This window comes from Varroa jacobsoni, unplaced genomic scaffold (assembly GCF_002532875.2).
Source record: "Varroa jacobsoni isolate VJ856 unplaced genomic scaffold, vjacob_1.0 scaffold_898, whole genome shotgun sequence".
Classification (NCBI taxonomy): domain Eukaryota; kingdom Metazoa; phylum Arthropoda; class Arachnida; order Mesostigmata; family Varroidae; genus Varroa; species Varroa jacobsoni.
In genome coordinates this window covers 201,928-227,337 of record NW_019213800.1, presented here as the reverse complement: position 1 = coordinate 227,337, position 25,410 = coordinate 201,928, and the positions used below count along the sequence as shown (strand labels likewise).

Genomic DNA, 25,410 nt, shown 5'->3' with positions numbered 1-25,410 from the left:
ATTTCTAGTTAATTAATTGTGTCTTAGCTAGCCAGCGCAATTTTTCTACACGTCAGATATCCAGCATGTTTAAATAAACCTCTTGCTACGGCATTCGGTGTGGAACGGTGTTTCAACAGGTATAATCTAGGATATTGATTTTCCTAAAACTCGGATAACTATAAAGGGCCTAGAATTTTTCACGTTGCATATACGGTTGCGTATGAAAGAACGGAACGCAAAGCCGGGTGTTTGTTTATCATGGTAAGATAAACGACTGCCTAATAAAATCTGAACCTCATAAAGAATCAAAATGGTACTCTGTAGATTCTCCCTCTGACTCATTCAAGTGTGAAACTCATTCATCTGCAGGATCTTCCTGTCGTAACTGATATATCACAAACAATGTAATGTTATTCGTTAAGCGCCGCTTAGCCATATTGTTATAAATGTCTATGTTATCATATATGCATGGGATTACTTTGAATAGCATGTCATCATTGCAGTCAATACGTGGATCTGCGAAACGTAAGGCATGTCATTCTGCACTAACGTCAAGATTCGCCAGGTGGCGTTTTGTGCAAAAGTGCTTACAAAAATTTGGCGGTTAAAGAGAAGTGTAAGCATTTTTACGATGAGGAGAAAAATGACATTTTTGTTTTAGTGCGTTACCCTGAAAATCCAAACAAGTCCACCCTACACATTAGCGGCTACATTATATAGCGGGCTACATTAGCGCTAAGTCCCTTGGCTAGATGGTCTCACTTCTACATTTCTACTACTACTAATTATGAAAACTCTGAGGATATGGAATTATTTCTATAGGTTGAACCTCTTTTTTGAGAGAAAAAAGAAAGCGTTTACTACAAATACTTTTCAAGTCAATACGTGCCTACGTCCTGATCCTGCACCGCATCAAGGTCATGACAAGACTGGTTCGGTGATTGCCAACATGCTTCACTGGCCACAATTGCACGTATGAACAACGAACTCTGTACCCTTAAGATTTGGTCTGTCAGCCTAGAGTAATATGTCGTCTGTGCTCTGGGGAGGGGAAAGGCGACCTTCATCTGGATCTGTGGCTTGTTCTGAATTCGTAGGTACGCTCTGCTTATACGTAGCGACACGCATGTGTGTAAGTTTGGAGAGCCTTTACTAAAGTTGAACATACAAATTTAGTAGCATCGGCAGGCACCGCATCGGATCGACCCCAGTAGGGAACTAGACGCAGAACGGGGAGAAGCGCTTTGTTCAACTCAGCTCTGCTGCTGACTGCTTCCGTAGTCCTATTGTATTTGAAAATGCGGGCCACGCGGAAAGTCCAACCAATCAGCAGGCAGTGCAAAGCTCAAACAACTCGCTCAGAGAGCCGGCAAAGAGGAGACGGCCACGCCAATTCTGGCTAGAGGAACGACCATGCCTCCGACCATAACGTTCGCACACTTCAGTCGAGGTCTCTGTCTTTTCATGGACGGTGCTGAAGAGTGGTGAGTTTGACGGCGAAGGAGAGAAAACTAAAAAGAGAGAGAAATGCTGGAGATCGACGCGGCTGACTTTACACAGCCGACAGACTTAACGAGATCAAGCGTACTCGAATGACGCCGGCAATGGTGCTGTCCGGGCGCACTCGGCTGTACACATGCGATAACAGCCTGGCAGACATAGCCCATGCGGAAAGGCGGCTTGTGCCTCGACTACACGTCTGTCTACTAACCCTGTGCCGGCCTACTATACTACCGTGTTCGATAGACGTACAGACCTACTAACCAACCAGCCAATAAACGAACAACTTGACGACGAAGTAGCGTATGTATGTGTAATATGTGGATGTTTGTCCTGGAACTTCCTGGAAGTCTCAAACAGCCCATGGAACAGAATTGCTCGCTCTGCACGACATGTCCTCATGCACCAACGTAATTTCTTCCCTCACCGTTTTTTTTTTTCAATATACTGTAGCTTAGCTTCCCTGAGTCGATCTCCGACTCGTGATTCCGCACTGGCCGTATACCTTGCACAGTGGCTACAGAAGGGGAGTTAGACCTGCAAATATTACTTTGGAGAACCGATGGCGATGAAACACAGGCACTTCGAGGACTTCATTAATAGTGGTTAGGAGAAGGCGTGGACGGTAGGGGCCAAGAGGAGAACAAAGCCATATCGGATGAAAGCAAAGTCGCCTTATCATTTCGCTTTGCGTTTCCTTTGAAACTGGCTATAGCAGCGATCACGCTAAGGAAAGATCATGTTTTACATCTGCCTGACATTGATTAGTTACAGTTTATGTTCCGCCGGTCGCGGTAAATATATATACTATGTCCTGGACAGTGGGACGGATTGGGAGAAAGCTGAGGTCGATGTATGCCTCGACAAGTCTCGGCTAAAATTGTCGTTGAGATCCTTTTCAGAACATTCGATAAAAGTCTATTTAATACCTATTCGCAGGAAGGAACTTAGCTGATTAACGGAAAGGAGACGATTAGAAGGCGATGAAGAAAAATTGCATCTAGACTCATTTAAATGGCTGTGATGATTTGTTTCTCTCGCTGGGTCACTACGACTACTAACTAGAAACGTACAAACATCAATTGAATACATTGCTTACAAAGTACAAAAATAGCTTGCACTGGCTTTAGATTTTGAGACTTGTTCGCACATTAGCTAGCTGAAATAACCCACGAAAAAATAAAGCATTGTTACATTAAGCGTCTGACCACTCAAGTGGTAAGCTAAAAAGCCCTCATCGCATATCCTATTCAAGTATGGTACCGTATACATGGCTTCGTAATTCCGATCTAATTTCAGTTACGCACGGATTGCTGTGCAGATCTAAGCATGAATCTATAGACAACCGTTATGTCGATCGAACGTTCCTTTACCTACTTCCGGCGATGTGTTACAATGTGACATAAGATTGAATAGATCAGGAAACTGAGTCGGTTTGGCTCTGATCGGAGCCGACGGTCGGGGGGAACGTATGAGCTCATTAATATAAACGGAATAATAAGCGGCCTTTGCTCACCCATTTCGTATCCCTTCATCACGTTGTGACGCAACGCACTTTGTAGCTGACGGCTGAGCAGATATCGCTAATGCTGTGGCCGGATGGCAGGCTCAGGTCCATGCACTACTACCTGCTTTCCGTTTTTTTAACCACCTGTTCATAGCTAACAGACAAAAATGTCAACTAGTTGCTAGTGAAAGAACGAACAGACCATAAACATGTCGTCAGCAAGCAAAGTTAATTTGGAGCAGGGTGATTAGGGTCGGGATTTTGCGTCGGTCGTTTTGCGGTTGCGAAACCCACGGGTTTGACGAGAAAAGAACTGCCGAGTCAGGAATCTTACGGCTGCTGGTGTTGAAAGTAAGGCAGTCACGACTGGAAATCATCCGAGCAACCATCATTGTAGCGGGACCGATGATGACTAAAGCCATTGTAGCAGAAGCAGCAATCGTATTTTTAGAAAAAAAATATATATATATGATTATTGATTAATTACGAGGAAGGACCGGAAAAGTGGAGGTCAAGTTCTGTCGAATATGTATCACTAACGAGCGAGGTACAGGGAGTATGTAGAAGCAACAAAAAATAAAGGAAGGAATTGTCAATCGCTTGTGTTTCTCGTAAGGATACAGCATAGGCAAACTACGACCACGATATGTAAATGACCCAGCGTGATCCGTAATGTGTACTTATTCATTTTTACCTCATCTTCGAAACAGTTTGGGTGTAGACGAAAGGTATTTCGAGAATGATTAGAAACGAGTGTAAAAGGTATGAAACATGCATGTGATGCTTGGTGCTATACTCTTAAGGACATGATGCTCGCATACCCCATAACAACCTCAATCGATTTCACCTATCAGTAAACGTTTCATTGGGACCTTTACATTATGTATATGTCATATATGAGAGTTGAACATTGTGTTAAATGTCAACTATCATATGTTACTATAACCCTATGTGGCTGTTACGGGGCTCATTGTTTGAGAATAATGTGTATTTGCATCACGATTGTGTACCATCTAGTAACTGGATGTTTTTAAATACGTTATCTTTAACATTCAACTTTTCCTATGCCTGGGCGATGCAACGCTATGGAATGGCGACAATCCAAACTAACCTAATTAAAAACGCGTTTAAATAAAACAAAAACATTTTACACAGTACTACTGTTATTACACACGCTTCGTAACTTCGATCGATAGGTTCTACGCATGATACGTCAAGACCCACCATGCTACAAAAAATAGAAATTTATTTTCGGAGTTCAACAATGATTTTGCCTTACAACGTGGCTATAGGTTAGTTCGTGAGGCAAATTTCGGAACAGATGGAAAAACGATGCTAACTAAAACCTATTAATAGTGTGCGGGGAACGATGCGTTAGCAGTTCGTAGTTTGAAATTAATTCGACGGTGGCTGCTAGTTGAGTCTATAAAAATATCCCGCTAAACCCAGGGGGGCGCTCAATCAACATCTTAAGTATGGAGTGTTAGTATACCGTGTGACCTATAGAGATTTGTCGCACCGCAAGATCTCGCAACGCTGAAGGGGTTTTCGGACAACAATCTTATGCTGTTCGTGGTAAGTATTTGTACGTGACGCGAGCTTCAGTAAGAATAGAATTTGATATTGTAGATTAATTAGCCTTCTTGTACTGTAGTCCGAGGCATCTGTTTGTCTAGAGTAACCGTGGTATCCAAGTTTAATCCATGACTTCGAAATAATATTTTACCCCGTACGGTCGTTCACTAGAAGCGAGTCCAAGAATAATTTGTTGAATCCGTTGTATTAACCACAGTTTCAGTTACACTTACCTCTTTTTGCAAATCTATGGAACATCTCTAGTTTTCTCTTTTTTGAATCGAGTCTAATTTTTATATCTGCGAAGCAAATACGACTTCAGCCGTCTGCAGACATTGGTTCCGAAGCCGGCGTACTGAGAAATTTTAACGCACATTTGGAAGCGATATATTGCCAAGGGCATTCCCCATACCGAGCTACACAGATATCAAATTAGATTTGCTTCAACCTGGAACTACTGTTTTAGTGTGCACCTATGTTTCGGTGTATTATTAAAAGCCGCGAAGTTCCGAATGTATCACAAAAGGAAAGAGTACTCTCGCGAATCTTCCTGATCTCGTATCCAGCAATATGACATTGGCGTATTGCCTTGTGGGAAGATCGGCATAAATAACAGTCGTTTGGCTTAGATCCTTGAATATCCGGGTAGCACTGAACACTTGACATCATGCTTTTGGAGGGTATGGTGTGAGAAATATGGGCAGATCGCAAGTAGGCTCGCAACTCACTTCGTTTAGACTCTCAACTCTGTCTGTAGGCGGAGCCTTCGTTAGCGAATTGAGGCCTATTCAATTAGTTTCTGATTTCATGTTCATACTCAATGCGTTGCTAGGAACAGTAAGCATAAACATTAGACAGTAAAATAATAAACACAACTAGAATATGTGTTTTGTCCCTCATAATATAATAACTAAAAGGTGATATCGTTATTTCTTAGGTTTGCCACCTGAGTGTGATTTAGGTCAAAATCGGCTGAAACATTAGGCATACTTGCAATAAAGTCGATGAAGGGGAACATTGGAGTCACATACATAGCGAATTTTGCCTTCCGTTGCAGTTCCTATTGCGGGAAGGGAAAAAAAAATTAAAATTTCTATCGTTATTGATCATTGCGATCTAAGCCGAACTACAGCGAACAGCAACGGTCATTGTTTGCAGATATTATGAGCTAGCTGAATGTATAAATACCTACAACTGTCTTTCGCTAATCAGTACTTTAAATAGAGCCGCATCTTGTAGAACGCTAACTAGGATTTCCGCTCTGTGCAAGGCTCAGGATCTGACTAAGTAATTCGTCATGCGGATGGCAGGCAGGTCTATTGGCACAGGCGATAATTCACATGTTCCAAGTCGTGGCGCTTTGTGCTACCGATCCTCACCGAATATTATAACGACCGCTGTCCTATCCACGGACCGCGATCGGGTGCGAAATCTGCTCCTCTGCGTAACATTTCTGTAGCGATAACATCGAAAAGCCAATCAAAAGAGGACACACCGTTAGGTTCACAAGTAGCAGCGATTCTGAAACTACGCATATTTGTAATGGGCTGGGGGTAGTGCGCTTGCTCGAGAGGCGTACGGCGGCAGCTGGCCACCCTCCGCCCCCAACCGAATCTTGAATGAGTTCTTGGACAGTAAACGTCGCTATGCGCTGCATAAGTTGTTTTCATACTCAAGATATGTCAAACTGATTGGTGAACATATAGAACGCGTTCAAGTCACAGACATGAGGTCATTTCAGGGAGGATTTCTCTCGAATCGATTATATCGTCGGCAAAGGCTCCGTGTGAAATACAAAATAGTACATGTCGAACGAGACAACAATTTTGGTAGGAAGAACACTTCTCGCAGCGGTCGTCGTCAAGCTTCTCGTCAACTTAGTTACTGAAAATATTTAAACTGGAAGACTATTAACACAAGATATTTGACCAAGGTTCTAGGCTGTTTCACACACCTTTCAACATGTCATGCAAGTAGGCAAAATTTCTGTTATTAGACAAACTCCGTCGATACGATGGATATTTGGTACTATCCTTTGAACATAGAGTGAGCAGCCAATAACTTCACGCTTGATGTTAAGGTCGAATTGTTCCTTTCAGGAGGTTTGTAAAGAGTGCCTTTTCATAGGGCACATAAGTCTCCAGGGCTCCATCCCCTCACGTCAGGGGTCGGGAGACGAGCATTTTTAGTGATTGCAGATGTTCCTCACTACCCGATTTTCATGTGCACTTTAGAGATTTCAATTCCAACTTCGTAAGCAGGCTTAGAAGGACCTATTTTGAAAAAAGGCCTAGCTTTCCTTAACCTGTCGTGTACTTTATCAGCCTTTGATTTAATGTCAACGTCATCATCATATTTTTCAAATGCAGTACAAAGGAATCGCATTGATTGTGGTTTTACGGAAAGTGATCAAAGACTAAATAAACGACGGTCTGACATTAAATCAAAAGCCCTGTTTCTGACATTTTATAATACAGTTGGATCTTCGTAGCAAATGCCTGTTCGCCTTTAATAAATTACGTTGTCGTTTTTTTCGTATTTTTTTATGCATTCACTTTTAGATGACCATTCTTGTGAAACATGTATTAGAGCTACATAGAACTGAATAGCATTCTGCATTATTTAGGGTAATATTGAAGGTGTATGTTAGGAATAAATACAAATTTGCCAGACGAAGTATCAAAGTGGAATTTATTTTCCTTCGAAAATAAATTACACTTCGAAAGGATGGTATATGAATAAGTTTAGGTGGCTTCACCCAACGTGATTACACGTATCGGCGAAGTTTAGGTGACTAATGTGTAGCTCTTTAAGTCTTGGCCTTGATAACCATAACTAAAGTATATCGGAAGTGTTGGGAAGAATGACTGTGAGAAATTATTAATCAGGATAATAACAATCTATTATTAAGATTGTAAGTTGCTTGTATGGTTGCTATGTCGTTCCGTAGGCCTATTTGAGCAACCTTAGGTAAGTCCAGTAAGACTTTCCTTGGTTAGACCTTTAATCCCTGATGCTATACATAAAAATGAGTAAGTTCGAAAACTTGTCCACATGGAGAAGATAGCTAAGGCCTAAAAAAAAATTAAGAAAACGCCTTGGCGTTGACGCCATCATAAATATTCCATTTCTTCTGTAATTGCATGATACGCCGATTGGTTTCAAGGAAGATCTATTTCAGGTTTGCTCAGTACCAAGTAGAGGTCGTATTTACTACCTCGAATGACCTTTGTAAAGCGATTAATTTAAACTTACGTTTATGGGCATTAACAATAACTAGATTCAGGTCTCAGTCTGCAGACAACTTCAATGCCGCGCAACTTAATCTGTTACATATATATACATATATATGTATATATAATTTTATGACTTCTTGTCGGTGATACCCTATAAGTTGGTCTGGGATAAAGAACATAAATATCGTGACTTAGCTTTTTTAGCTAATTCATACCGGTATGTTCCACCCAGAAAACATAATGCAACAGTGCGTTGACAAAAATATAATTCCTAGATTGGAGGAGACGCTGACTTATATTGGAGGTAAATTCATCACTCTTAAATTATCTTTTGAAGGCGGATTATAACGTATTAGGGGTTGCAAATCAAAACCATGTTTTTTTTCATTTTATGGTATGATTCGACTCACCGAGTAGCGCCCTATATAGTTTTAAGGTTTGCTTGAGCTTAATTAAAAGTGAAGGATTAACATATCGTTTACCTTCCAAGTTATTATTTTCATCATCATTATGTAGACATTCCACAAAAAAAACGTTATAATCAGGGAACCTAGTTGGATGCCATTCCTATAAAATGAAGTTTTTCTCTGTGTGAACTTCGTCGATTAAAAATCAATTCAATTTTGTTTACAACTTTCCGAAGCTTGTTTTATCTTTTGGGTGAACAAGTGACCTGTCTCTAATTTCTTGGCTGATTTCACAGGCACACTTGAACTCGACGGGACCAATGCACAGTTACGTTCCCGCTATCACTCGAGTGCTGCTTTCGCACGAGATTACAGGCCCTCCCGTACAGCCCGTCCTTCCCTGTTCGTTAGTAATAGGTGGTAAGGACATACGAAGCTTAAAATACGATTTGCCTGACGGCACTAATCGAAAAGGGATGCAGTATTGAGTCTGCATTATTATTTTCGTGTCAAATTTTTACGAAACACTAAGCGAATGATCTGGCGTGTGCGCGATGACGTATGCTACATATTTTAACAACATCGTTTAATTATTAAGTACAAAAACAAGAAAAGATTTGTTCCCATTAGATGATTCATTTAACCTATATTGTAGGTACTAAATATTATGCTAAAAAAAAATCCTCGACTAGCCTGCATCCTCTATTTGCTCAGTGACGCTCGACAGCGAACTAAGGAGCTTAGTAATGGCTGCGGGTTAAACGCCTTTACAGAGCGGAAGGTTTTATCAAATCAGTGAAATGGTAATATACTGATTCGGGCTTGTAAAATCGAATACGACATATAACCTGTTTAAGGCTAGCGGAAGATGTAAATTTACTAGTAGAAGAATTTGCTACGGCCTCGTGGTATCTAGCAATCTACCCCATAGCCGATCTAATTGAGGGCATACCACTTGTTGCATTTCAGAATACGCTTGAAGAACCCAATGATCATATTGAACCGTCATGTTTCGAATTTATGCGCAAGGTACATGTTTTTCTTAAGTAATATATGGAGCTGTCTGCTAAATACGGCCAGCTCTATAAATTTTTAAGCCTTTGTTTCAGCATTCGGAGAATGCCGAGAAAGCATTATTTTTCAGACGACTAGACGGATATCTTTTAATGCATTTATAAAATTATGTTTTATAATGTGAATAGCCAGTGAATACCGTGCAGGGGAAAGCAACGCTGAACTCATAGAAAAATCAGTTATATCATTTGTTTGATTGCACACGATACTCTATTCGAGTGCACGAGATACTCTAAATAATCTTTGTAGAACTATAAAAACAAAAAATAGCCCTCCGGCAAGATAAACGCAGAAGCATGGTCCACTGCTATAAGTTAACTGAAGGTGGTTTTGAGACCTGGCCTAATCGTTCGGCCTAAGCAGTTGCCTACACTCTAATAAACATGCTCAAATATGCCTATCGTGGGTTATTGAACTACAGCTGTACACTTCTGTGCGATTGATGCATTTATCATCCTGAAATTTGGCACACCGTTACCAGGGTCGTCTGACAGAAATGTATCTAGCAATTGCCGATGTAGAAGGACTCTCCAGGGCCTTGGGGCAGAAACGGGGCTCGACGTCTTAACAGCACGAATGAGTTCCAAGCAGTATGATGACTTTTGCTGTATTTGATACATTCGCGCCGGTTTTGCAGCTGCGCGTTCGGCCACTCTTTTAATCAGTCGGTTCATCCGCGCTTAGCTACGTGAATTATTAAAAAGCAGGGGGCCTTTTTTGATCTCGGCAGTGCTCGTGATAGATCTATTTACTTTCTCGTGTTCTTACGACCCACCGTACGAGGAATAACACAAGACGAACCTGAAACTACATTAATTAAACCGGCAAATGACAAGTCCTTCAGGGAGCCCGAGGGTTCGCAAAAGCAGTAGTCGTTAGCTTGCTATGATATAAATTCTTGTGAATGGCGATCGTAGTCTTACTGTAGCCGCTTTAGTTAACTCGATCCTCACGTTTAGAAAAGAATTAGGCCATTACATCACTGTATGCCAAGATACCAGCTATTATAACTACAATAGCACCCTATTCCTAGACGCTCAAGGTCTCTAAAAGATACTATGCTGAGTGAGAAATATTAATGAACCTAAACTATTTCCTTAAATTATATAACTTTCGCCTCACTGTGTACAATGTCAAATAATATTATGTATTATATAGGCTATGAAGTTAACCTAAGCGCATCTCATTGTAAAATTATTATTATTATTATTCTCACTAGCCAAACGATGTTGGTTAGCAGTTTTTTTTTCTTTAATTCAGCATGGAATCGTGTACTGTCTTCAGCTTGAATTACAATCGATCGGTGTCGCAGCAAAAGATCAGTCAATAGAAATCCAACGGAAAGTAAGCCAAGACCAAATTCAAAGCTGAATGGTAACGGTAAAATAGTACATTAACATGATTAAGCGCTTGTCAGGTCCACCCTTGGAGTCACACGCGCCAGCCAATCGGTTCATAGTGACCTAGACTAAAACAAACCAAAACGAATGAACGCATTTGCACCATCGACGAACTGTGACGCCGTCATAGTCAACAATGACTTTATGCTGTGAAATAAGATAAATTAAAAATCATTGCTTGTCTCTCGTACTTAATTTACGTTGGAAAATCTTGTCTTTTTACAATGTTTAGAAGAAATTAATTTCGGCAATGCAAAACAACATAGAAATCGTTCGTTCATAAGTTAATGAAATAGTTCATAAGCTATTATGATTGCTATATACACAAACATTAATCGGCTTGCTTCGGAATTGTAGGTCTAACAAGCTTTTCGGTAAAGCGCTCTAAAAAAGGCATAGGTGCTAGAAAAGGTCTTTTTGCACCTTGTCAAGTGGCTCAGTTGTTCCTAATGTAGTAAAATGTCTGACAAATGAACGGACCACTGCACGTTAACGCAAACGGAGAATGCACGTTACGACTCTGTGCAGTTATAAATGTTGCAATGTTTGAGGTTGGACTTGATACGCAGTACATCGAGCCATACCTGAAACAGATCTCAAGTGCACCGTGACGAGGCGGGCTCCCGTATAAATCATTCTAACTTTAATTTATTACAAATATTCCACAGGAACTATAATTCAAGCGTAATTATAAAATTTTTTGAAGAACTGAGCAAAAGTATCGGAATTGGAGTTTCGGTTATTCTTTCTATATTAGTGAGTTAGTCCTGTGAATCACGCTGTTACTTGTCGCTTGTGTGACTCTAGAGACTGCTTTCTCGTAATACTCCAAAGTTGATCTCCGTTTAAAGGAAGCAAAATCGCTCATTGAAATTCCAGCCTACGCGAGATCTAGATGATTAAGATAACATCTATTACGATTAAGTCCCACAGGATTTAAATGAAGTCATTGCCATCCTACGAGTTATTTCTATCACACATACAGACGTTAAAGGACCTTATAGAGCGATCGCGATGTAGGTCAAGATTACCTCAAGTAAAACGAAATACGACAAACCTAATTTCCCTGTAAGCTGTTTCAGATATAGAACAGACACTGGAAATATTTGCGCACTGATAGAGATTGTCAGTCTTTTGGTGCTTGCTGAGTAAATTTATCATTAAGTCAGACACTTTTATACGCACAAAAATAGTAGGTCGGCTGTTCGATGGCTTTAGTGTATTCATTTTGTTGCAACCTGGAAAATACTAGGTACTCGGAAAAAAGAACGGATAACCTGTGGCATCTCTGGAAGTTGCCACACGCGATCAATCACCGAGTCACAATTTGTCTGATCAGGCTTTGTATCGACAGCCTCTCTGAAACAACAGAGTGAGAAAATAGGCTACATATTGAGCAATCTAAATTCCAAATGAACCGCTGGTCAAATACAAAAGTGATACAATAATGGGCATGGCAGTCTTAATTTGTTCTTGGTTTGCTTATCAATGATAACTACGCTTATCAAATGAGAGGCCGGAGATATTCGTATTCTCGATGGCAACTGTGCATTACAGAAACACAAAAAGCTTGCTGAAACTCAAACGTCGAAGTCTATCTGTACCGTTCAATACTTTCTAACGTCTTTTGATGAAATTATTCCAGTAATAGTCGAGAAAGCGTAACAGTAACATACGAAGCAGAACCTTGCATCTGCAGAAGTAGCTCATCTGTGGAAAACCGATAAGCAAAATTACTATTCTATTATTCGGTACTTCAGTCCACACGTTCAAGTTCACGGGACAGCTCTAATCAAATATCGATGATCACACAGTTTCAACTAGGATTTTTTCAACAGTACAAGCGTACCTCCGAAATGTCCGGACGGTACCGCGTTTGTTCGTTACGACCAGTCAGTAAACTTCGGTTAAATAAAGGATTAGCTCATATATCGGCTACAAGGGCGGCCTCTACGCTATATTTACTGTATCTGTGTATCAGTAATACGCCTGGCGATAATGTCTATCAAAGGCGATCTGTCGATTCGTTGATCAAACCATATTTTTAATATGATCAGCGTAAAATGTTATAATGAATGCACCAAAATAAGGTCTGTCCACCCAACATTTTATTGGCAAGGTCTTATTGAGAGAATATTTAGCACGCAAAAAATCACCATTATACCGGTTAAGTACCTCAGCGCATATAGCAGACGTATCAGACACAGCCGAAAAAGCAAAAAAAAAATATCGATATGTTTCTTCAGAAATGTCGCCCATCTTCCCCTTACTTAATGGACCTAAGCGCGCTCCGCTGACGTTGGTCAATCAAGACAGATTTAAAGCGTTGAGACAACTCTGTAGCCATGGCTCTAACTAATTCCGATCTTTTCAACTAGCCGACATCGTATATCCACAAAATAGGAATCACCGAGAGGACCCGGCAACGCACGCAGAGGCGATCCATGTCGGAGTGGTAGCACTATCTGAGCAAGCAGGTATCTATAACGACTTCAATGGTAATACCATATTTCATCTTATGATACATTCCTAGTACTTGTGTATGGCAAACATTGAGATATTAAAGGATTATGATTCTACAAGTATAGAAGACACAATTACAAATCGTCTAACGATTCTATTGATTTATCCCATCTAAAACCCCATCGATGGTTCATAGCACAGACGTGCTTTTCTGACTCACAGAACAATCGCAGTAATACACAAAGAGATTTTGACATAAATCCCAATTTTTGGCGTAGAATACTTGAAGTAGCGGTAGTCAGTCCTGTTTGGGTACAATAAGTTTACTTAAATATTAATCGGATCCTAGAGTTTTAAACTGTGAATGTACTTCATCATGTATGTAAAGCTTAAGAGACGACTGCGCTTCAATCTCCGCATCTACATATTTTGCCATACAACTCTGACCAGCGTCTCTCTAATGATGCCGCCTTAGTTCATGCTAAGCACCATCGCTGGTAGGAAGTCATAGCAAATTCACCAGTAAGAAAACTTTTCACCACACGTACAAAAACTCTGCGGAGAAAACACAACAATGAGTAAAAACAATTTCAAAAACATGAAGCACATTTAATCTCTAACACAAACAGTCGCTTTCTATTTCCCATTATCTTCTGTTTAGCGAGCGCCGCAAAAGCTTCGCCATGTAATTTAAGTATAGACGACAAAACGTTTCTTGAAAAGTTTCTAGAGGAGAGTGTTATGCCTGCATGTGGCATCTGATTACAGACGAGGCGTCATCAATCCTTGTCATTGCTCCATGTGAAGAGGCGCTGTACAGAGGCCCCCCCCCCTCCCGAGTAGCGATAAGCGCTTTTTGCCCGCTAAAACCGCTGAAGCAGAGCTTCTCGTGTGGACGAAAAAGACACCAAACTGGCTATCCAAACTACGTTTTTGATATGTTTGCGTCGTCGCCAACCTCCAGAAACTTGATGCCGACACTTTGGCACTTCTACGTTAAGGTAATATGAAGCGTAAAACCTCCAAACAGGGGGCTCCTTTACATCTGTTTGAGGGAAAACCGAAGTCAAGAAAAACACATACCATCTTAACTTCGCTGCTATTCCTTTTATATAGAACAAAAACAGGAATATATTTTCCCTATCGATTTAAATAAATAATACGAATAATCTATGAAAATACTATTTGCGAATTAGGTTAATTTAATATTAAAGCACCGTCGAATGATGTGTACAGTTGTAGAATTTTCTAGAGACAGCAGTATTTTTTGGAAGAGTGAAGATAGTGCATTATATGAAAGCTGAAGTATGCATCAAACCTATCTATTTCTGAAGCTCAAAATACTGTAAATAATTATCTAATTCAAAACTAGTTAACCGAAATTAACTAGCAAGGGCTTTCGTGAGAAGTGTTTTTTCATTAACAATGAATTTCGCTTTGGGATTTATCATTGGTGTACAATTACCGTTATTCCATGTAGATTTACGGTAAACCATATGGGCCGACAACCTGTTGCGCGTGAACGGTTTTCTCGTTTATTCGGATTAGCTTGAATTTGAAATCAGACGGAAGTGTGACAACTCAACAAAACGGTCACCAGTTTCTATTTTCATGGAATGGAATATCGCCAAGGGATCTAATGTGTTTAGCCGGCAAACATAGGAAGGTGAAAGTGATTCACGGAAACAGTATCCTTCATAAAACTCGTATTCAAGGTAAACCTTCAGAATCCTTCTGATCCTGCCTAAATTATGGTGAGGTCGTCTAGAGATGTATAATTATGGAGCTTCGGGCGATATTCTCTAATCCTGCCATATTGCCTTGCCTGTGTGTAATGCTGTTAGCTGTTTTACTTATACAATAGACGGCAGCTAAGTTGAAACGTTTTCTCACGCTTTGTTTTTAAGACTCGGTATAAAGAGAAACTAACCTGTTACCGAATGTTCATACCTGCACTATCCGTGCCATTCCGAACGATCGTATTTATTCAACACAATTATCCTTTGTCATGATTACATCTTCGAGTTAAAACCTGAATGACTCGTTAGTAACTTCCAAATAACTTCCTTTTTGCTTGCTATTAGAACTCGTCTGGACTATGCAATTGATAACTGATATTTTTCTTTCCAAAACGGCCCATAACTATCGTATCAAGAGGGCGAATGTACTATAAATGGCTCTGCATGAAAATCTTGCTCTTATTTTTCATAAACTGGATAGAAACTAGCAATAACGTAAACTGTCGATTTTGGGCAAAAAAAAATATTATTTCGTATTGGCTGGGGATTTGTTAAATGCCAAGAGATTGGACGATAGCCCATTTTCGTTAAAAATGCGAAAGGAAAGGATTTTTTCTACTATGATAAATTTGTCGCTGCATTCTAGAGAGAACCGCTGTTCTTCTAGCACATACAGTCTGTCAAAGTTCGTCTTAATTTTGGGTGCCGTACCCGGTACGTTCACAAAAAGTAAAATGCAACACTTGTCATGAGTGCTTGTTTCATTTTAGCTGTTTAAACATCAGTACAACTTTCATATCAAGGATAAGATACCAAAGGTATTGTCACAATGAAAGTAGATACACGGTTTATGTGCCCGAATAAAATAACTGCGGAAAGAAATAGTGTGCAGTGATGATCACATGAAAGCCATATGGATCTGGTAGATGGAACTTTCTTTATTAGATGTACAGGCTAACCCAACGATGCACGCCCCGGGTCATTCGAAATAATTTCCCTTTATATTCCATTCAATGAAGCTAATGTGATTCCCACACATCTCTCTATAGACGGATGAATAAGGCTGTAGAAAGCACCATAATACCGATACTAAACCGCTATTTGTTCTTTCTTGAGGCTTAAAACTAGGTTGAAATGTTACGTCAGATTTTCTAGAGGAAGGAAGAGGAAAGTCGCTATAGCTCTTTACTGTTCTCTTAAGTTTTACACCTACTGGCGCTCCTCCTTTATTTTCACCTCTTTCTTCAGCAAAATGGTCCTGGAAAGGACCGTTGTTTCACTCTACCTCTGTGCAGATTCAAGTATATGATCAACAACTTAATCATAGTACAAAAGGTTCTTCCGAACGTACCTTTTGGAAAACTTCATATTCAGATACAACCTAGTTGTACCCCACTGGTTCACGTGACGCGCATGTTACGCAGATGTCATGCTATCTCATCTAGGTAATTGGCACAGAAGATTCGCTAATTAGAAAACTAACAAAGTTCGCAACATGTGATATTTTTGAAATGGAAATATCGCAAAAGTGTAGTCTATCTATGGAGTATCTATAGCACACTTACTACTGGAAGTTGCGATATTAAAGTTTGTGTATACGTCTATCTAATAGTGAGCAGTGTTTAACTTGAGTTTATGTTTCCATATTCTAAAAAGCGCTCCGTCTTATTACTGTATGCACGCGTGGATCTGTTTACTACTACTAAATGTTTTCTGTGTAGAATAGTCGTATACGGCCGTATTTGTGCAATTTGCATATTGTTTTTATATATATATGTTTTCATATCCTATACTGGATTCAGAGTAGCGGAGCTTTAAATTGATGCTATGGAACATACCCAAACTTCCACATCGTATTTATACCAAATTTGTCAAAATTTTACCAAACTCTCACTGCATTTTCTGGAGAATTCGTAATTACTATACACAGAAAAATAACATACATTCGATCATTATGGGTTATATGATCAGATGTTTTTCGATAACCGTAACAAGAACACAGAGCGTATACTGTCTATCGACTTTGCAGATACTTGATGTTGAACACTTCCTACGCATTTCGCTCTCGTTGTGGTACCGTTCGCCTGCCTAAAATCCAGCCGTAACACTAGTTAATCCGGCAATGCATTTAACAACCTGCTTCGGTTATAAAGTTAGAGAAAGTTTTCAGTCGCCTTCTGGTGCCGTGTGCTTAATTCAACTACCGACCAGATCCTCTCCAGCTGACCTCGATAAATATTTTACTCCCTTTGGCCATCTGAGTTCTACAATGTAGCCATTTCTCTGTCACATCCCTTCTCCTCCTGAGTTTCAACAGAAGCGTTCGATTTACTATGCGAAACCTGCGCTAGATATCTTGCTCTCGTGAGAGTTATAATCAGCAGCCATCTTTTTCGGTAAAGACATTTTATCGTATTTTATGCCTTGCTAGTAAGTATTTTCCTAAACTTAACATTCTATCTTGATCGGAACACACGACTGCGTAGTGGCAATCAACGTTTTCCATTATTGGGAGGGTGCTAAGCATTTCACTTAGTATTAGGCACATTTTTCCTCTACGCTGTCATTTATTTGCATTTTGAATATGTCCTAATAGCATTTGTTCTTACACTTCATCATATGAAGTGTATGTATGCATGCATGCATGCGCAAGGTGAAGTAACACCTTTTCTGGGTATTTAGAGCCTTACGCTTTCAAATTCATGATGGCAGTGTAATCGTTGGATCTAGGCGTTCTGCCTCTATTAACGCATCGCTCCCTAATCAGAACTTGTTATTCAACAACGACTTGATTTTTTCTCTTTAAGAATAGCTCGAATACTGCGTAACTCTTTATTGAAGTAAGTGTTGCCATATCGATCGACTTAAGGTACTCTGAGAACCTCTCCCGTTTCGACACATGTCACAACTGTGAATTAGTTTCAATCGATAATTGGATCTATTTTTCTTAAAACCGTTCGCTTGTTACGAAATCAGTAATCGGAAAGTACGACAACGTGTGCTCCGTTACACGAAACTTTTCCCACCAGTGACAGTCTCCTGTACGGTAAATGTCCAGCAATTTGCTTCGATAGTGGCACACGCGTAGCACACGGAACTCTTATAAAATATACTATGTTTTTGATGTAGATGATATGGGAACATGTTTGATGTAGGGAAATAATCTTTCGGTCTTAGGTATGTATATTTTTGCAATACTAGTTTTGAAAACAGGTCTTTGACACCTCGCCCGCAATACCAGTGGGACATGAGTTTCACTTGAACAGATAAGATTCTTTCGGTAAGTGCTACAACCTGCGTTTAAGCGTAGCGTCCAATTCCCTGCTGCATTTCAGAGCAGAAGTTCAGAAAAGCTGACAACTTAGACTAAAATACTATCTTGCGTAAAGCATAATCTTATCAAAATTGCTTACGCAAGCCACGTAGTATCAGCAGATTATCAGTAATAGCAAAACACTTAGCCGAATAAGACCATTTGGTCGGTAGCGTTCTTTATAAACTGCGTCAGTATAATATTGGTGGGAGTTCACTTCGCGCTGAGGACCAAAAAGATTTTTCGTATAAACAGTTCTTTCCCCTCGCACTTCACTTAATACGGCGATGGCAGCGACCGTGACTGCGTGCAAATTCTACGGACTGTCGTGCATGAAATGGCTGTGGCCGTAACAACAAAACGCGGGAAATGACAACGGGTGCAACCGTTACAACAAACAGCATGTCCTGCACGTCTCTTCTTCCATAAGATGTATAGGCATCGTCGGCATATCTCACTGATGCCGGGTAATCGATGAAAGGAACATGACATATAGAGTACATCATGTTGATGGCTGACGGTCTGGTATGTAAGCCTGCTTTTCGCAGGTTTCGGCGGCAAACTGAAACGAACTAAGTCGTCGTTTGGATGATCCCCATAGTAAAATCTCATAGTTATCATTGTGGCCTATTTAATACACAAAGAAAGCAATAGCCGAAAAAAAAACTCCCAGAGCAGATTTTAGCGTGAGATGTACAGGTTTTAGAGATGAAGACATGAGACATTTCTTGTTTAATTTATCTTCGTAAGAGGACCTATTAGAGACGTAGTTTAAAGTAACTTTATTGAAAAAAAAACTTCTATTGGGTCACAACAAGAACATCGACAGTTAGTACAAACAAGTAAGCGAACAATATTTAAGCTATCTAAACGAAAATAAATCTAATATCAGCAAATCGATACGAGATGATCGCGCCATCGTTATCTTACGATTACTAAACATAACCTATTACGATGATGTAACTAGATTATTAAGCTTTCATTAACATATTGAAGCGGTCGAGACGTGCATATCCGTTCGCGACGACTTGACGCGGCGAAAATTTCCTTTAATCACCGAAAAATGAAGTGCATTACCTCGCCACAAAAAAAGGAACTTGTATGATTGCAGAAGCAATTTTCAGTTCTCTCCGAAACAAATAAGGTACACTCTACTATGTGTGGTAAACCTCGTCGTTCTCATTCATTGCCATACAGACGGACTCGATTTCAATAGCAAAACAACTTGCAGTATGACATAGGTTGCAAAATAGAAAAAATTGAAAATTATAACAGCTCTGGACACTTTGCCATCGGCGGTTAGTAAGGCAGATCCTCCATCTTGACTGCGTTTGTAAAGTGCCGAAAATTAATAGGAAAAAAAAAAAACATTATTATACGCTCAGGATATAATATACAGCATGTAGTCTGGCTCTCTTTTGTTCCAGAATGAAAACGGACGGCGGACTATTATCACAGAACTAGTAATTATGTGACCTTTCCAAATAGCTGTTTCTTCGCCATTTTAAACAATCTGTCTCTGTTCCAGCGTTACGGCCGCGTCTCATCAATTTCTCGTTTTTAGCCGTTCGCTCCACACACAAACCCGATCCTAAAACCACCTCACTTCTTGTTTCATAGTCTGCTGAGTGCCAACAACGGCTCAGCCAGTGGGACCACCAGTCGTTTTGAAGCGCGTTCGAAAGTTCAAGACCCTTGCCTTGGGCGTCACGTCGTTTAAAACGAAAGAACGAAAGTCTATCACTCGATAAAGGGTTAACGTACTTTGGAGGATCCAGACGAAGCTGGCGAAAAATATGTCGCTTAGCTGGGTTGGATTTTTTACGTATTTTGCGCAAGGTGGGCTTAAGGCTTCATAATTTTCTCATATAACGAAGGTGCGATATCCTAGTCCTTATAGTTTGCATGGATTGAATATGCTGGCGGTACCAAACAGAGTAAACCCGTCCTTCTATACTGTGTTTCGCCTAATGTAATTTGCAATAAACAGCTCCTGAGATAAATAGCTCCTGAGACCCATGTGACTGCCAACATTTACAGAATTTCATAATGGATTAAAAAATACACCCACATAAATGCCGGAACCGGCTAATGTGTGTAGCTAGTAACAACTTACGCGCGACTTTCCTTTCAAATACCTTGTAGAGCGAATAAAGCGTAGGTGCCTAACTTGTTGTATTGACGCGCGCGCTCCATTTTCTCAATATCCTGTAATGATCTGCTCTGTAATGCAGGGGATAATCCTATTTATTTTGTACAAACTCGATGTAAGTCAGATACAACGACGCCAAGTCATGTTAGCAGTAGTTCGAAAATAATCGATCAGGGTTCGGCGACAATTTAGAAAAGTTCATCTCATCAGCCAGAGACAACATCCATCGGCTCCACAAAGCAACCTAGATCGAGGTCGATCGTATCCACTTGAAAAGGATAACAGATCAAGGAAAGATTTCATTAATATGCGATTTAACAACTAACTTAATTAACTGTTGCAAACAAGGCCACGTAATAAGGCAGCGATAATTCCAATTCTATGACTCGGATATTTTTCTAATTCGAAATTAGTATTTACGCAGTTCTCCATAAAGCGTGTATGATTTGTTGGATCGGACAAATTTTTAATGGAGGGGGCGCTCATTAAATAGATCGCTGTTCTTCCTGTGCTGCAACACTGCATAAAGTACCTTTTGTGTTTGCTGTGAATTTCCTGGTGCGTAGTAGCAATGTCAGGTACTTGATATTAATGAGATGAATGAAAATTTCAATCTGGGAGCAGAATATCTAATTCAAATTAATGTTGCAAATTTTGAAAATCAGTGTATAAATATGCCTAAAAGGCTGGGATGAAGCTTTTTGTAATCCGCTCTAACTCCATACTAATCTCCTTCAACAACGTTTAAGTATATGGAATGGGCATTTTATAGCCGATAAACAAATAACTACACCATTTTATGTAAAGTAAATCTCGCGTACTTATATAACAGCAATGCTATATTAAGTCTTAAGTCCGTTCAGATAGGTTTTTGCGGGGCCTAAAAGGCCACAAAACGCTTAATATTTTACATCACCGTGCACATTAACTCCTAATCAGTGAATCTGTATTTGCGAATCGACTGACATAAAGACGGTTTTTCATATAAAGAATCATTAAGCTCTTGTTTTTTTTGCAAATGCCAAATTTCAACCTAAAGATTTATTTAGGCAATAAACATACAGTGAAGTGATATCAGCAGTTATTAGGCTATGTAGACCTTATAGATTTAAAATGCTCTACTGGACAAAGTTATGTTACCGGTAAAATGTTTTGTGTTATTTTTCTAATGAATTATCAGACATCGTTTCCAGTCTCTATGTCGAATTTTACATTAATGGCTTGGACCCAATGTGTAGCATGTTATTTTGACTGAAATTACAAGAGAACGAAGGACAGAAATAAATAAATCCTATGCGAATTGGCACTTCTACATATTTTCTAATTGAATTCCGTTGGCATATGGAATGGTTTAAATGAAGCTTGATTTTAAATATCAGATGCATTCTTTTTTTGTATCCGGTATTTGTCAATAAACTAAGTTGTAAATATTGTCGTTAATTAAAGGTAAGGACATTTAGTTCTTAAACACTTCTGCTAACAACTATCATGAGCTACATACTAGTTCGCCAAAAAACTTTTCTCTGGCTGAACTGTTTCAAGGCAACATATCTTGGGTAATATAAACCGTGACTAGTGTCATCTTTGAAGGCTGACATCTAACAGTAACGGATGGACAATGCTTTGTTCAAACATAATATAAAACATCTTAACGGAAATAAATAGCTTTTTTTTTAACTGTACTCTTCGTAGTGACGACGTATTATCGACAGGAAGAAAAAGGCCCAAAAATGGTTCCGTAACTTTCGTTCGGGAAATTCGGGAAGGTGCTCCTCGTAGTAGTCGACCGTTTGGGGTGTCACACGAATTTACACAACAAAAATCATTTTCATCGGCAAAATTCCGCGAAAAGGCAAAAAGATCGAGCTATATGCTCTCAAGCCGTTGATTACGGCTGATAAAAAGTGGGTCGCATAGGGCAATAATGTGCAATAAAAAAAATGTCTTTCCCAATCTGTAGCAAAAGCCAGACTAATTTCAACGAAGATAATGCTATATGTCCGGTGGAACCGAAAAGAAATCGTGTATTATGAGTTGCTGCGGCTCAGCGAAACGATTGATTCGAACTTCTAGCACCAATAACTAACAAAATTACAATAAAGCATTGAAAAAAGTCGACTGAAATTAAAAAACTTAGATCGGTCATTTTCGTATAGTCTGAACCTAGTGTCGTCTCTGTTTCGGCTCTACATAATTTTTAACATGAAGAAATGCAAAAATGACTTGTCACAATTGACCGCTCAAAAAGCACAGAAGTTCTACCTTGATGGGATTATGATGTTATCAGAAAAGTAGTCATTGATGAAAATGGCATATATTTAGTTTCATAGTAAAGTTACTTTAAAATATAACAAATGCACCGCGTAGTTATTTATCGATTCTTACTTTTGACCTGGAGTGTTGCGAGAAGACGAGACGACATCACTTACCTCGGTTGTGTGTGTACTCAAAAAGGACTCATTCCGAAGGACAAATAATATATCGTACTATCGTACGCAGTAATTTTTTAATAGAACAAAAATACCAAAATTTCCAATTAACTAGCGTTTGCTGTGGAGAGATTTTATTTCACGAGCCTGATAGTGCGCCTTCAACGTGCATCCTTATAAATGTATTAGGAAAAGCTGATCATAGTTTTGAGGCACTTGTCGAACGACGGGAGGGTACTCGGGACCACTGACTAAAATCTAATACATTACGTTCTTGTTTGACGGATCTACAGATTATTAACGTGGAATACACCTCGGCTGAATACATCTAGAGCAGCGATCTTCTCGCAACTGCTAGGGGACGATAGTAATGATAGCCGGTCAGCCTCTGTGCCGGAAACTGGGCAGCGCATCTGACGGCGCTGGGTTCGGGTTAACTTCCGGCACAGGGCAAAAGTGCGGCCAGATTCAAACGACAGCGCGTTGCAGGGGCAGAGAACTAAGTTCTACTAGGGATACTCCTACAACAGACAAAAGGCCGTTCCGATAAGTTCAACCAAGTAAATCTCTAACTTAATGCGGTAATTGAAAGAAGACAGTTAAATTGCCCAGTATACACAAAAACAAAACGTCTAAATAACATCTTTTTACCTCTACGCTAATTGATATGTCAGTTTATATATTTATATGGAAACATTTTTTATTGGTTAGTGCCGCGAAAATGTTGACATATGTACCTAAGCTTAACTCGATTCGCAACAAATTTAAATTATTTTCGCTAAAAGCGCACATTATGCTCTAAAAATAATGAACCTCAAATATGTGAGACATGGCAAAGCGAATTTTCTATTTACAAGCCTATCTTTTAAACAGATGTACCGCCTTGTTTCCGCGTTTCTTAGAAGATGGGAGCTACTACTATCTATTAATCTATAATATAACTTCTGTCGTAATTTAGTTGGCGGAATCATAGTATCAGAAAAAACCTAAATTGAATTGCGTTGAAGACAGGTTTCGTCTATATTATGGGAACCCTGTCTTGTTGCTAATATCTCAAAAATTTAGGCCTTTTGCTAGTCACTGGAAGAATGGCTAAGATATTAGTTGCCTTCAATGGCTTCTGTGACGACAGTGACAAAAGAGACAATCGAAATACGTGAACTTCCGCGGCTCAAATACATTGAAATGATTACGTGCTATCGAGCACAAGAACTTTTGCTCAGTTAACTTGTGCCCTAAGAGAAGCACGAAGATACCTGTAACCTGGTCATGTGAAAATGAAGACCTGACGTTCTTTACCTTCATAAAGCATAGTTGGGGTTTCACTTTTTTTTTTTTAATTCTAAATTCCACCAATTCCATTTGATATAAGTATTTTCCAAAAGACGAACCAAGACGAGCTGAGGATTACTTTTGGGACAAAACTCTATGAAACCTTATATGAACTAAGATAGAACGATTGTAATATATGCTTAATAAGTTCTGTTGCATTAGACGCATTGGTCATCTCTTGGAATTCTAAGATATCCCAACTAAGACATAGGTAGGCGTGTGAAAAGACGTCAACGATGATAACTATATCTCAAAATACAAAAGAAAAATGCGACTCTCTTGTTGCAGTTATATATATATATATATATAAGTAGTGTTTTCTGATTTAGTAAAACGACCGTTCTCCTAGGTGATGGCTTCAGACATCACTGAACCTAATAAGTAATTAATATCTTGCTAGATGCACTATCAGTTATCTTTAGTTTTTAAAACGGTTCTACTTTAACGGTACGTGTGGCTTCCAGAAACAATCATTACTTTTCGGCTAGATTGTTCTGCAAAATCGATAAAAATATTATGGGAGCAGCGGCGAGCTGTTAACTTACTGAGTAAGGACACTGAGTGTCCTTTTATGCCCGACTCAAAAATCACCCGCTGTTTTATTATGCGGCCAGCAGCTACGAATAACAACAGTAAATCTGATTAAACGACTGCTTTCTCAATGCGAGACAGGTTCATTTTTACCTGCTCAATGCGAGACAGGTTCATTTTTACCTGCTCAGTTCATATGTAATTATGTTTATACTAATAACGTTTTTCATATTGGAGACTATATTGCCTAAGAATGGATCGTTCGCCGTGCCGGTGAGGTTGAGCTAAGCTTCAGTTTCCATTCGTATTAGCAAACGAAGAGATGTTTGTCTTCATTCGTAGTGGCTGCTCTTCTCCTAAACTTCTATAACACTAAATTTTTACGTAGAGCAACATGCTTGGCTTCCCAGTCAGTATAGTCTCATATCTTATCCTATAATATAATAATATCCAATTCAATGCCTGTACATGGCTGTTCGCCAAGGAGGTAGCGTTGAAGGTTGAAGCCAGAGGGTTTTGAGTTATAATTTAGTTACGTAAATGCAAATCGATCTTGCGCTTATGAATTTGTCGATGAAGTTAATCCTTATACTTTATAACTTCCTTAAGGTCTAAGCTAATTGCGAGCCTGGTCTTTGAGCCAATCTATCATACCCGAACAACCAGCGTCAGAAAAAACAAGCATTCGGTATGAACGTGCTTTGAATTTCGGAATAGTTCATATACGCGTATGTGTAAAAGCTATCTTTCGCGAAGTTAAGATTTAAGTT

At 39.5% G+C, this 25,410-nt stretch overlaps 1 protein-coding gene across 4 annotated transcripts; it reads left to right on the top strand.

The window, feature by feature from the left end:
- Positions 1–4,322: 4,322 nt before the first annotated feature.
- Positions 4,323–22,424, top strand: LOC111264789 (uncharacterized). Of its 4 annotated transcripts, XM_086970208.1 has the most exons (8): positions 4,323–4,564; positions 8,504–8,627; positions 9,177–9,236; positions 13,060–13,179; positions 13,913–14,145; positions 14,625–14,859; positions 19,725–20,035; positions 22,041–22,424. In XM_086970208.1, exons 3-6 carry the CDS (start codon positions 9,215–9,217, stop codon positions 14,664–14,666), a joined length of 417 nt encoding a protein of 138 aa, XP_086826334.1. In that variant the 5' UTR covers positions 4,323–4,564; positions 8,504–8,627; positions 9,177–9,214; the 3' UTR covers positions 14,667–14,859; positions 19,725–20,035; positions 22,041–22,424. The 4 variants fall into 4 exon arrangements, with proteins under 4 accessions (XP_086826334.1, XP_086826335.1, XP_086826332.1 ...); XM_086970209.1 differs by lacking the exon at positions 19,725–20,035 and having other exon boundaries at positions 13,060–13,158; XM_086970206.1 differs by lacking the exon at positions 19,725–20,035.
- The last annotated feature ends 2,986 nt before the right edge of the window (positions 22,425–25,410 follow it).

What these genes read in the sequence shown, in the direction of transcription:
- LOC111264789 (XM_086970206.1), top strand. Translation starts at nt 9,215, where the DNA reads ATGTTTCGAATTTATGCGCAAG. An exon ending in TATCTATAACGACTTCAATG is followed by an intron (nt 13,180 to 13,912) that starts GTAATACCATAT and finishes ATCTGATTACAG; the next exon opens with ACGAGGCGTCATCAATCCTT. An exon ending in TTTGGCACTTCTACGTTAAG is followed by an intron (nt 14,146 to 14,624) that starts GTAATATGAAGC and finishes TATTCCATGTAG; the next exon opens with ATTTACGGTAAACCATATGG.